This window comes from Octopus bimaculoides, chromosome Z, assembly GCF_046866305.1.
Source record: "Octopus bimaculoides isolate indiv1 chromosome Z, ASM4686630v1, whole genome shotgun sequence".
NCBI lineage: Eukaryota > Metazoa > Mollusca > Cephalopoda > Octopoda > Octopodidae > Octopus > Octopus bimaculoides.
Genome location: NC_142944.1, coordinates 19,141,208 through 19,153,879, shown reverse-complemented (window position 1 = coordinate 19,153,879; position 12,672 = coordinate 19,141,208). Strand labels below are relative to the sequence as shown.

Genomic DNA, 12,672 nt, shown 5'->3' with positions numbered 1-12,672 from the left:
CTTTGTTATCAGCTAAACCTACTCAATGCAATTGTTTCTGCTTCTTTTTCTGATATTTCCATTACATTTTGCAGTAAACATTGCAAAAATTCATCATCCATCCTTCTTTTACTTGTTTCAGTCTTAGGACAGTAGCCTTGCTGGGGCACTCACTACTTTGAAGGGGTTTAGTTGAATGAATAGACCCCAATACTTATTTTTTTTAGGGTTGGTACTTATTCTGTTGGCTTCTTATGGTGAACTACTAAGTCATGGGGATGAAAACAAACCAACACTAGTTGCCAAGCAGCCATGGAAACAAGCAGAAGCATATGTGCATACATACACATTCACCCCCCACCCACATTTGCATATGCACACACATATGCATGTACAATGGGCTTCTTTAAGTTCCTGTCTACTAAATCCATTCACAAGGCTTTGGTCAGCCTGGGGCTAAATTAGAAGATACTTCCTCAAGGTGTCATGCATCGGGGATAAACCCAGAACTATGTGGTTGGAGAGCAAACTTCTTACCACACAGCCAATCCTGTGCCTTTGTATGTCATGCTTTCTTAGCAGCCTTTAATGTAAAATTATTTCAAACTGAACATTAGTGACCACACCCTAATTATCTCGATCTTCCCCTATTGGGAAGCACCGAAAAGCTCTGAGAAATTACACACCTTTTCTGAAAATAGATTTGTAAAATATGCGCAGCACATTCAAACATACATTTTGCAAATTATGTAGAATCAAATTCATTCTTTGTATTCTTACTACTTGTCAATGTATCTATCCACACATATACCCATTTATATAAAATTTTTTGCTTCTCTATTTTTCTTATTACATATAGGACATGTTTGATAATACTCAAGGAAAATCACAAAGAAAGAAAAAGCAATCCAAAGGGTTTGTATCAATATTTCCTTTCTCTCATGCATTCTCCACATTCAATGACCTTTCATAGCAACACTTCCATGCTTTTTTCTCTAAAGAATTACGAAGTTTAAGTGTACTATTATGCATCCACATACACATATCACCACACTGTCTCTGATATCCAGTCTTGCAATCACGAAGACCTCATGCCTATAGTTCTCACATTGTTGGACATTTACAGACCTCTTCTTTCCATGTCTTTCCTTGCTAAATATACCTGCCACCTAACTTCTCTTCTAGCTACCTGGTATAATGCCTTCTCATCAGATGCTTCAATTAGTACTTCTCTAATTTTCTTATTGTTCAAGGATCTTTAGGCTTTGATAACTTCATTTTTCCAGACTGGTTTGCATTTCTGAATCCTTTTAGCTCTAAATCTGAAGTCCCCAGCCACCATCTTATGTTTGTAATTAATTTGGCTTGTGTCTCCACCAGATTGATAGATGATTAGGTGATTGGTTGGTTTCTTGAAGTTAGTGTTGCTGATCATTTGCTCATTTGCATCACATAATTCCAAGAGCTTTGTTCCCTCCTCATTTCTAGGACCAAAGTCATATTCTCTGGGTACACTAAGGAATCCACAGAAAAAATTAATAAGTAAATACACTATGAAGAAGTATAATAAAATACAAAGTAAAAATCATAAAATAATAATAATAAAACAGCTACACGTGTTTCATAACCAAATTTTCAAATAGAAAATACAATATAATCAAATCGATTAAATCGATCGAAAATCAATTCTATTAAAAAATATAGCTAATCTTAAGGTCAAAATACAACAATAATAATAATAAAATGAATGTATATATCAATCAACAATACATAACAAATGAATGTATATAAAAATACTTATTATATCAAGATAGAAAAATGTTAAACAATATTATTAAAAAGAAATTTAATACTAAACTTATCGAAAATTATAAACATGACATTATTAACTTTACGTTTATTAGAATATAAACTATCTGAAATATTAAATGCAAATCTTATCTTAATGAATCTTTCGTTTAAAATACAATTTAAATGAAGTTTTAGGTTAAACAAAAATTATAAACGTAATATAAATAACTTTAATTTTAATATAAACTAACAAAAATTAATTTATATAAATCATTTGACTGCAGCCATGCTGGAGCACCACCTTTAGTTGAACAAATCAACCCCAGGACTTATTCTTTGTAAGCCTTGTGCTTATTCTATCGGTCTATTTTGCTGAACTAAGTTACGGGGACGTAAATATACCAACATCAGTTGTCAAGCGATGGTGGGGACAAACACAGACACACAACCCCTCCTCCTCCTCCTCCCCCACCTCTACACCTCCTCCTCCCGACCCTACTCACCCTACCACCCCGCTTCCTCACACGGTTGTGACTATACCACCCAATCTCCCCCTGTCCGCCGCTGAGCGCTCACTTCTTAGTAGGGGCCTCCGCTTCACACCTCTCACGCCCCACTGTGACGAATTCGGGACTCGCACTGATGTCAGCCAGTTCCTGCGCCGCATCAAACTGTGCGCGTTCTTCCATACGTCAACACAGCATCCAACTGGACGCCGCCTCCAGGCCAATTCAGTAGCCTAGACTTGTTCGTGGATGACTGTAAGGCGTTGGTCGAGCGTTTAGACTTTAAAAAAAGATCCCTCCGGGCCAATCTCACCCGGGCCGAATCGGTCGCCCTCCGCAATCTCCGCTGCCGCGACGACATCGTCATCAAGCCGGCGGACAAAGGTGGAGCAGTGGTGCTGTGGCGCGCGGACCTTTACAAAGAGGAAGCGCTCAGCCAGCTTCACAATCCCCTCTTCTACCGCCTCCTCCCCTCCGACCCCACTCCCTCCTACCAACGGCTTGTGTCCTCCACAATCCATGACCTCATCTCCTCTGCTCTTCCCGCTACCGCCACCAACCTCATCGTCCGCACACCCCGCACCTCCTCCATCTACTTCCTTCCCAAGATCCACAAACCTAACAACCCTGGCCGCCCCATTGTCTCTGCTTGCAATTGCCCCACCGAACTCATTTCAAAATACCTCGACCATATCTTATCCCCATTAGTTGCTGCCCTCCCATCCCACATACACGACACCAACCACGCCCTTCGCCTCTTCAATTCCTTTTCTTTCCCTCCCGGCCCCTCACAACTCCTCTTCACCCTGGACATCAAATCCCTATACACCGTGATTCCACACAACGATGGTCTCTCAGCCCTCCAATACTTCCTTGACCGCCGCCCTGACCCCACACCTAGCACCCCTACCCTGCTTCGTCTGGCAGAACTCGTCCTCACCCTCAACTGCTTCACGTTCGCCGGAGATGCCTACCAACAGGAATCTGGGGGTCGCGATGGGAACGAGAATGGGTCCCAATTATGCCAACCTCTTTGTTGGTTACATTGAGGCCCAAGTATTCTCCCAATTCTCCGGTCCGACCCCGGAACTGTACGGTCGCTACATAGATGACTGTATAGGAGCCACCTCCCTCTCCCGCGAACAGCTCTGCCTTTTCATCTCCTTCCTCTCTAACTTCCACCCTGCTCTTGACTTTACTTCTACCATCTCTGACACCTCTGTTAACTTCCTCGACATCTCTCTTTCCATCACCCCCCCCCTCCAACTCTCTAACTACCTCCGCCTTCTTCAAACCCACTGACTCCCACCTCTACCTCAACTTCTCCTCCTCCCATCCATTCCACATCAAATGGGCCATCCTCTACTCCCAGTTCCTCCACCTCCGACGTTTGTGCAGCCTGGACCAGGATTTCGAGACCCAGTCCCAGTATCTTGCTCGTCTGTTCATGCATCAAGGATACCCCTCCCACCTTGTCCAATCCACCCTCGCCCGTGCTCGTCGAATCGACCGCACCACCGCCCTCTCTCCTCCCCCACACCAATCCCCTAACCGTACCCCCTTCCCACTCCGTTTCCACCCTGCCACCATACCCCTTCATCGGAGGATCCTACGGGCCTTCCGTCGCCTCCAGCTCGATCCCACTACCCACCCCATTTTCCCCTATCCTCTTTCAAATGTGCCCGCAACCTACGCGATCTACTGGTCCGCAGTACCTTCTCCTCTTCCTCCCCACCCGGCTCCTTCCCGTGCTCCAGATCCCACTGTCACACCTGCCCCTTCATCACCAACACTACCTCTGTCACAGGGTCGAACCTACAAATTCTTCACATTCCACACAGTTTCACCTGCACCTCCTCCAACCTAATTTACTGCATCAAATGCACCCTATGCAACCAACTCTACGTGGGGCAGACGGGCCGCCGGCTGGCCGACCGTTTCACCGAACACCTAAGGGACGTTCGGCTAGGTTCGGACTCCCCCGTCGCCTGTCACTTCCACTTGGCCAACCACTCTCCCTCTAACATCTCCGTTTTTGGCCTCGCCCTGCACCATGGGTCCACTCCCTTGCGACTCCACTTGGAGCAACGCTATATTTTTAACCTTAATTCTTCTTTCCCCTTCAGACTCAACGCAGCCCCCTCCTCCTTATGACTCTCCCCCTTTACGTCTATGCAACACTTTTCTTTATTTTTTATTTTTTATTTTTATTTCCCCCCCCCCTCGTCCCCTTTACATTATATCCATTATTTTCTTGTTATTACACTCACTACATTTTTCCACTTTTTATCTCACCCCTTCCTACACGCACACATACCCACACACAAAAAATACACGCACCCATACACACACATGTAAGCACACCTACCCCCCAACACACCACACACACACAACACATATGCATGCACTCACACGCTCAGACTCGCCCACACACTTATACAAACGCACATACACACACACACTTGCGCATACACACACACACTAACAATCACGCAAACACACACACTCACGCACATACGCATGCACACACACATAAACACACATACACACACACCTCTCACATACACAAAACCACACACACACACACATAAACAACACACATACACATATACACACATGCACGCATACACATATACACACATGCACACACGCACACGCACTCGGAAACGCACATACAGACACACATAAACACATACACACCCATACCTAACACTCACAATCCCACACATACACGCACATCCACACACATACACACACACGCACACACGTACACAGCAACGCACATATACACAACATACACATACACACAAACACACACGCACGCACAAAACATACACATACACACACGCGCACATACAAAATACACACACACGTACACGTACCCAACACCTACAACCCCACACAAACACACACACGAACACACACATACTCAAAAACTGCCTGTTGACCTTCCATCTAACACTGTCCATAAGCATCCACTAACTATTCCTGCTACTAATTCCTTCCACTACGTCTCTCACACACACACACACACACAAGCACACTAACAGATAAACCACCAAACCATGCACACACAAACACACACACAAGCACACTAACAGATAAACCACCAAACCATGCACACACAAACACACACACACACATACATACGCACACACACGTTCTGTTATCACACACACACTCGCAGACTCTCGCACACGCACAGATATTCATCTCCCTTTTTCACTCTCTTGTCTTAGAAAGAACTTTTCCCCCACCACCTCCTCTTCCGGTCTTTTCACAATGTAACCTCGTGGGCATCAGTACCATTTTCCTCTTTCTCCGTTTTTCCATTCTCCGAACTTTCCATCTTTCCGACGAAGGGCTATGCCCAAAACGTCATACACTCTCTCTTTCCTTTCCCGAGCGTCCAATAACACTATCCGTATCACGTCCTCACTTTGTTGTTTTTTTGTTATTGTTTTTTGTGTTTTTTTAAACTATATATATATATATATATATATATATATATATATATATATATATATATATATATACACAAGGGGCTTCTTTCAGTTTCTGTCTACCAAATCTACTCACAAGGCTTTGGTCAGCCCAAGGCTATAGCAGAAGACTGAACCTGGAACCATGTGGTTGGGAAGCAAGCTTCTCACCCCACAGCCATGCTTGCGCCTATATATATATATATGTATAATGTATATATATATATATATATATATATATATATATATATATATATATATATATATATGTATGTATATGTATAATGTATATATGTTCACAAGGTGCATAAACTAATAATATTTGTCCAAGGTGCTGCTATATGGAGCTGAACTCGAGAGTAATGAAGCTAGTATGCTCTTCTAGATGTATAATATAAGTGTACATGTATGACAGAGTGTTAGTGCATTGAGAGAAGTTAGGTATAAGAACAATTAGATGCAGTGTGTATGAGAGTGAACTCTGTTAGTTTGGTCATGTGATGCAGATGGATGCTGACACATCCAAAAAGAAGTGCCATTTACTCAAAGTGGGTGGAACTTGTGGAAGAGGAGATCCAAGAAGACATGGGACAAAGTCCTGAAGGGTGACCTCAGAACACTGGACCTTTTGGACAAGATGACAAAGTTAAAGATATTTCTCCAAAGTGCTCCAAAATGGTTCTGAACTTGAAACAATTTGGTTGTAATGCAAGTGTCTTAATCTTGTGGTCATGCTTCTAAATGGATTTTAAGCAGCTCTTTGACAGATTCTTTCAATGTATATCCTATTAATTAATGACATAAATAGTTCTAATGGATAGTCAGCTAGGAAATCTTGAACATAATATCAAAGAGAATTTTTAAGACCATTTTTCTATTTTGTGATGTGCTCGAATATATTATAAAATAATTAGCATTGTTTTTTTATAATTCAAATGTTTTTCATGGTTAAATTGTAGAATCCTGCTGCAATTATGTGATGGAACAACTCAGATAACCATTTGTCCATCTGTATTTCATATTTGACATTAAGTGCTTCTCTAGATGTTTGTATGGTTTTTATTTCTTTTATTATTTCACCCATTTTTAAAAAAAATTTTCTTACAGTGATGGATGTTCAGAAAACCCTGAGAATGATCCTACAGGGAAAAGCAATGACTTTCATTTCAAATTTGTTCATATCAACCACAAGAAAGTACATGGGAACAGTAAAATTGAAACTGCAGTAAGTAATTTTTTTTGGAATATCTGTTGTGTGGGAGTGGTTTGTGATTGAAGTTTATAACAAGAACATTTAAAAAAAAATAACATATTGTATTTACATTACAGTTGTATGTACAGCCATATTGTATTAACTAGTTCATCAGTCAATAATTTACATTATTTATCTTGTTAAGACAATTGTTGCTGATTCTGTAGTTGTTTCCTTTTTGCTGTCAGTATTTATATTTTGCTGTTGTAATGTCTTTCATTTCTTGTTCCATTTAAACCTTTTGTACCATATTTCTGTCAGAACACAGAATTTTGTAAATAATGAGTAATTCAGTAAAATAACTTTGTCATTCTGCATTATGAAGCTGGTGTTTGGAATATAAATCAGCATGAAATTTTGATGGAAATAATTTAGATCACTTCAAAACATAAAGTTGGTGTTATAGAACCTGAGACAGTTTCAGGGTGGTTGGCATCAAGGTTGGCAAAAGGGTTAATGGGACTTGTGAATTAGTTGGAAACATGATATATATATACATATATAAGTGACAGAGGCAGTATTAATACCGAGAGGTAATATTAATCCCCAATTGAATGTGAATGTTCTTTTAGAACAAACTATACTGTGGTAGATACCATGAGAGAAACTCTCATGTTGGCTATGCTAGCATGAAAGCATGAAACTTTCACTACCACCACTACCACCATCAGAAAAACAACAACGATAGCAACAACTTAATTAGAACAATGCAAAAAAATAATTTGTATATATATTGTATTTATCACTTACATTATATATATATCCATGTTATGTATACCAATGGGCATATACACACACATATATATATATATATATGCATGTGTTTATATATATTTTTTATACCAAAAATTAGGCAAAAGAATATAGTATTTGTTAACAAACTTAGCAAAATACTCACAATTGAGTTTTTGTATATATATATATATATATATATATATATATATATATCGACTTTAAAGAGAGCTCAAAACTGATCCATTGAAAATACTTTATTATAATAATAATAATAATGAAAGTGACCTATGAACATTTTGATGCAATATCCAGAACGATTCATGCATATTATAAAATATTATAAAATATGGGATACCACATCTCATCGGGGCCTTATTATTATTGTTATTATTATTATTAGTAATATGCAGACAATAAAAATAGAAAACATTCAAAACCAATTTTCATAGTTGACCCATGAAAATATGCAAAACAGGATGAAAAGGTATGAGATGATATACAACCGTTCATCCTAAAGGTGTTGAGATCAAGCAAAATACATACATACATACACACACACACACGCACACACACACACACACACACTCACGCACACACACATGCTTGTCTTTCTGTCATTAGTTTTATTTCAAGTATAAGTATAAAAACTGCATCCATCTGCCAAGCCATGGCAGAGTAAGCTCAACAAACCAGTATGATCTCAGGCTCAAATTCATGACCTTCACATCAGATCGTGGTTGATGGAGAGAACATGCTGAGACCCTTGTCCTGCAGTGGACTGAACACAGGCAATCCAGTCGAACACAGACACACATGCACATGCATGCGATTAGACACAACAAACTTATAGAATAATCACAAGGCTTAAAAATGAGTAAAAAAATTATTGGAGTTGATTCATTTGACTGAAATCCTTCAAGGTGATGCCACAACATGTCTACAGTCCATTGCCTGAAGCAAGTAAAAGAATAATGATAAGAATAACTAAAAAGAAAATGTGATAATTGAGCCATTTATAATGTACATCTACCAAAAGATATGAAAATTTAAATTTTAGATTTGTTCAAAACTTGAAGGAAGTTTGAAATGGGCTCCTTTGAATGGTTCTACAATACAAGTGATTGCTGCTGATCTTTCTAAAGAAGTACTTGATGAAATTGTTGTAAGTTGATGTATTTTATTTCAAAGAAACTCTTTTTAACACTGTTGTCATTGTTTAGTCCCTAGAGCTGTCATAGTTGACCAAATCTATGATTTAACTCCTTTAGCAATTAAATGGGCCACGTAAAAACATCCAGTCCACACGATAAAGTGGTTGGCACTTGGAAAGGCATCCAGCTGTAAAAATCATGCCAAAACACTAACCTTGCCTATGCTAGTGTCACATAAAATGCAGAGTGGTTGGTGTTAGGAAGGGCATCCCGCTATAAAAACCCTGCCAAAACAGACACAGCAGCCTAGGGTAGTTTTCTACCTGACCAGCTCCTGTCAACCGTACTACCTATGCATGCATGGAAGACAGATATTAAATGATGATGATAATGATGATGATATACAGCCAAAATATTTTGCTTGTTTTATGTTCAAATTGGCCAGATCCAGCTTCTCACATCTTCTCTACAATGTTGTAAAAATAAACAATCACATCATTGAGATCTCAAAGCTATGAGATAATGCTTGATCAATTCAAAGCAATATGAATAAATAAGCATTACAGTTGACAGAGGAACCTGAATGCTGAAGGGTTAAACCCGCCATGTCCAACCCAAATATTCTGCCCGTTTTATGTTCAAACTGACCACATCTGGCCTCTTAGATTTACCCTAAAAAAGAAACAATCATATCATTGAAAATCTTAGAGCTATGAGATAATGCTTGATCAATTCAAAGCGATGTGAATAAATAAGCATTACATTTAACAGAGTAATCTGAATACTAAAGGGTTAAAGATGTCGAATGTTGCAAACATCCTATTCTTTTTTATAACAGAAACTACATTGTTTAATATATCCTACTTTATTTAAGATATTAAGGTTGGATTCAAGGGAGATTTGACTGCTATTTCCAGAAAGTCACGTGACCACATAGAAGCTTCTGCTTTATTAAACATTAACACTGATATTTTCTTTGTGCTGTTTTAAAATTCTTTCTTATTTCTCCTTTTGCTGGTTTCTTTTCATAGTTTACAAACAACCTGTCTTGTGATAGAAAAAACTCTTCAGTCAAAAACTGGTAAGTATTTTAATTGAACTCTTTTATTTTCCTACTTTTTTTTCTGTATCGGTTTTTTAAATGGGAGAGCAGTCCTAAAAGATTACAGTGTTGCATGTCCCTGCATGGCCACAGCCATGAGCTGAAACTATTAAAAGAATAAAGTTTAATCCTCTTTCTGTTATTTGGTAAGAAATTTGCTAAGCTTAAGCCTAGTTGCTATCTCTAATTTTAGAGAATGTATTTAGCTTTTCTACATGAATATATTGCAAATCCAGATCTATTCAGTTTAATATAGTATCAGAAAAGAAATATAAAAACTGGAAGAAACATTGAATATTTTTCGGTCTTTGTTATCACCACAGTCCAACCCATGCCAGCATGGAGAACAGACATTAAATAATAATGATGATGATGATGATTGTCATCGTTGTTGTCGTCATCATCATCATCATCGTTGTTGTTGTTCAATGTTTACTTTCCATGCTAGCATAGGTGGGATGGTTTCACAAGAGCCAGCCAGGCAGAAGCTTGCACCAGACTTCTGTGACTGTTTTGGCAGGATTTTTACAGCTGGATGCCCTTCCTAAAACCAACCACTCAGCAGAGTGGACTTAGTGCTTTTTACCCAGCTAAGTAAAATCCATGTCCATGTTTCTTCTCCTGCCAATGCACACCCCTGCTGTTTCTCTCTTCCCTCTCCCCTGTGTTCTCCCTCATGTACCTACCTGCACATATGTCCCCTTGAATTCCTTCTCCACAATATATCTACCTAGTACCCCCTCTCTCTATCAGTGCACACTCATTACATTTCCTCCTACCACTAGACTCCCCCTCTCCTTTCAGTATTTTGCGAACTCACCCACCCACTCACCTTCTACAGTCCTCAGCCTACTTTGCTATATACATTTACCCTCTAACATGAGTGTACAGGCCCCCTTCTCTCTCCCCATCATATCTTCCCCGCCACTTCTCTCTCTAAGGTAGCCATGTTTTTCTTCTAATTCAAGATACTTTCTCTCTCCCTCAATACTACTTCCCATTCAGTTGAAAGGTCTTGTCCTGCAAGTTACTTGGTGACCTCACTGCTGCTGGTGACACATAAAAAGCACCCAGTGCACTCTGTAAAGTAGCTGGTGTTAGGAAGGGCATCCAACAATAGAAACCATGCCAAAACAGACAATAGAAGTTGGTGCAGTCTTCGGCATTGCTAGTTGCTATCAAGCTACCTCAGCCACACCAGCAGGAAAACAGACATTAAATGATGATGTCAGCAATGGTGATAATGCATTAATTATATTAGCAACAACTTACCTATTTAATATAACTCTTTTACTTGTTTCAGTCATTTTGACTGTGGCCATGCTGGAGTACCGCCTTTAGTCGAGCAGATCAACCTCAGGACTTATTCTTTGTAAGCCTAGTATCAAGCGATGTTGGGGGGACAAACACAGACATACAAACACACACACATACATACTTATACATATATATATATATATATATATATATATATATATATATATATATATATACGACGGGCTTCTTTCAGTTTCCGTCTACCAAATCCACTCACAAGGCTTTGGCCCGAGGCTATAGTAGAAGACACTTGCCCAAGGTGCCACGCAGTGGGACTGAACCCGGAACCATGTGGTTCATAAGCAAGCTACTTACAACACAGCCACTCTTATGCCAAATAGTTCATAGGCACAGGCATGTCTGTGTGGTAAGAAGCTTGCTTTTCAATCACATGGTTCTGGGTTCAGTCCTACTGTGTGGCACTTTGGGTAAGTGTCGTCTACTGTAGCCTCAAACTGACCAAAGCTTGTCAGTGGATTTGGTAGACAGAAACTGAAAGAAGTCTGTTGTGTATACACACACACACACACACACACACACACAAGTGTGTGTTTTCATGTCTGTGTTTGCCCTCCACTACTGCTTGACAACTGGTGTTGGTGTGTTTACATCCCCATAACTTAGTGGTTTGGCAAAAGAGACTGATAGAATAAGTACTGGGGTTGATACATTTGACTAAAAATTCTTCAAGGTGGTGCCCCAGAGTGGCCACAGCCTAACAACTGAAACAAGTAAAGCAAGGTAAAATATTAAAGATAGTCTTATAAAGTCATCTGAGAAGTCTGTGTTGGACATTGCTGCATTTTAATTGCAGCAACAGCAGACAGGTAGTGCAGTTATTTTAGTATTGGTGCTACATAATAACCAACACCTACTTATAGTAAAGCCTTCTGCCACTTAGAAGGGTTGTTATTTTATATATTCATTCATTTATTCATATGCATGGTGTATTGGCAGAATTGTTAGAGCTTTGGGCAAAATGCCTTGTGGTATTTTTTTCTGTCTGTTTAGATTTCTGAGTTCAAATCCTGCCAAAATCAACTTAGTTTTTCATTCTTCTGGGGTTGATTAAATAAGGTGCCAATCAAGTACTGGTGGCAATCTAATCAACTGTCACCCTGTCCCAGAATTTTAGACCTGTGCCTATGTTAGAAAGTGTTATTTATTTATATATTTACTGGTTAAGAAATTATTTACTTTACTTAATTTGAATTATTTTTACTTTATTAATTCTATTATTTGTAGAAGCATATGGCTTAGCGGTTAGGGTGTTGAACTCATGATCATAAGATTGTGGTTTCAATTCTTGGACCAAGTGATTTGTTGTGTTCTTGAGCAAAACACTTCATTTCATGTT

The 12,672-nt window shown here is 39.3% G+C and overlaps 1 protein-coding gene across 2 annotated transcripts in view; it reads left to right on the top strand.

Moving 5' to 3' along the window:
- Nucleotides 1–12,672, top strand: part of LOC106881858 (eIF-2-alpha kinase GCN2) — a 114,279-nt gene that overhangs the window by 96,523 nt on the left and 5,084 nt on the right. For both annotated transcript variants that reach the window (XM_089365517.1, XM_089365518.1), the window contains 4 exons: nt 839–894; nt 6,866–6,983; nt 8,803–8,907; nt 9,928–9,977. In XM_089365517.1, the coding sequence (XP_089221643.1) occupies nt 839–894; nt 6,866–6,983; nt 8,803–8,907; nt 9,928–9,977 (329 nt within the window). The remainder of the gene's footprint in view (nt 1–838; nt 895–6,865; nt 6,984–8,802; nt 8,908–9,927; nt 9,978–12,672) is intronic.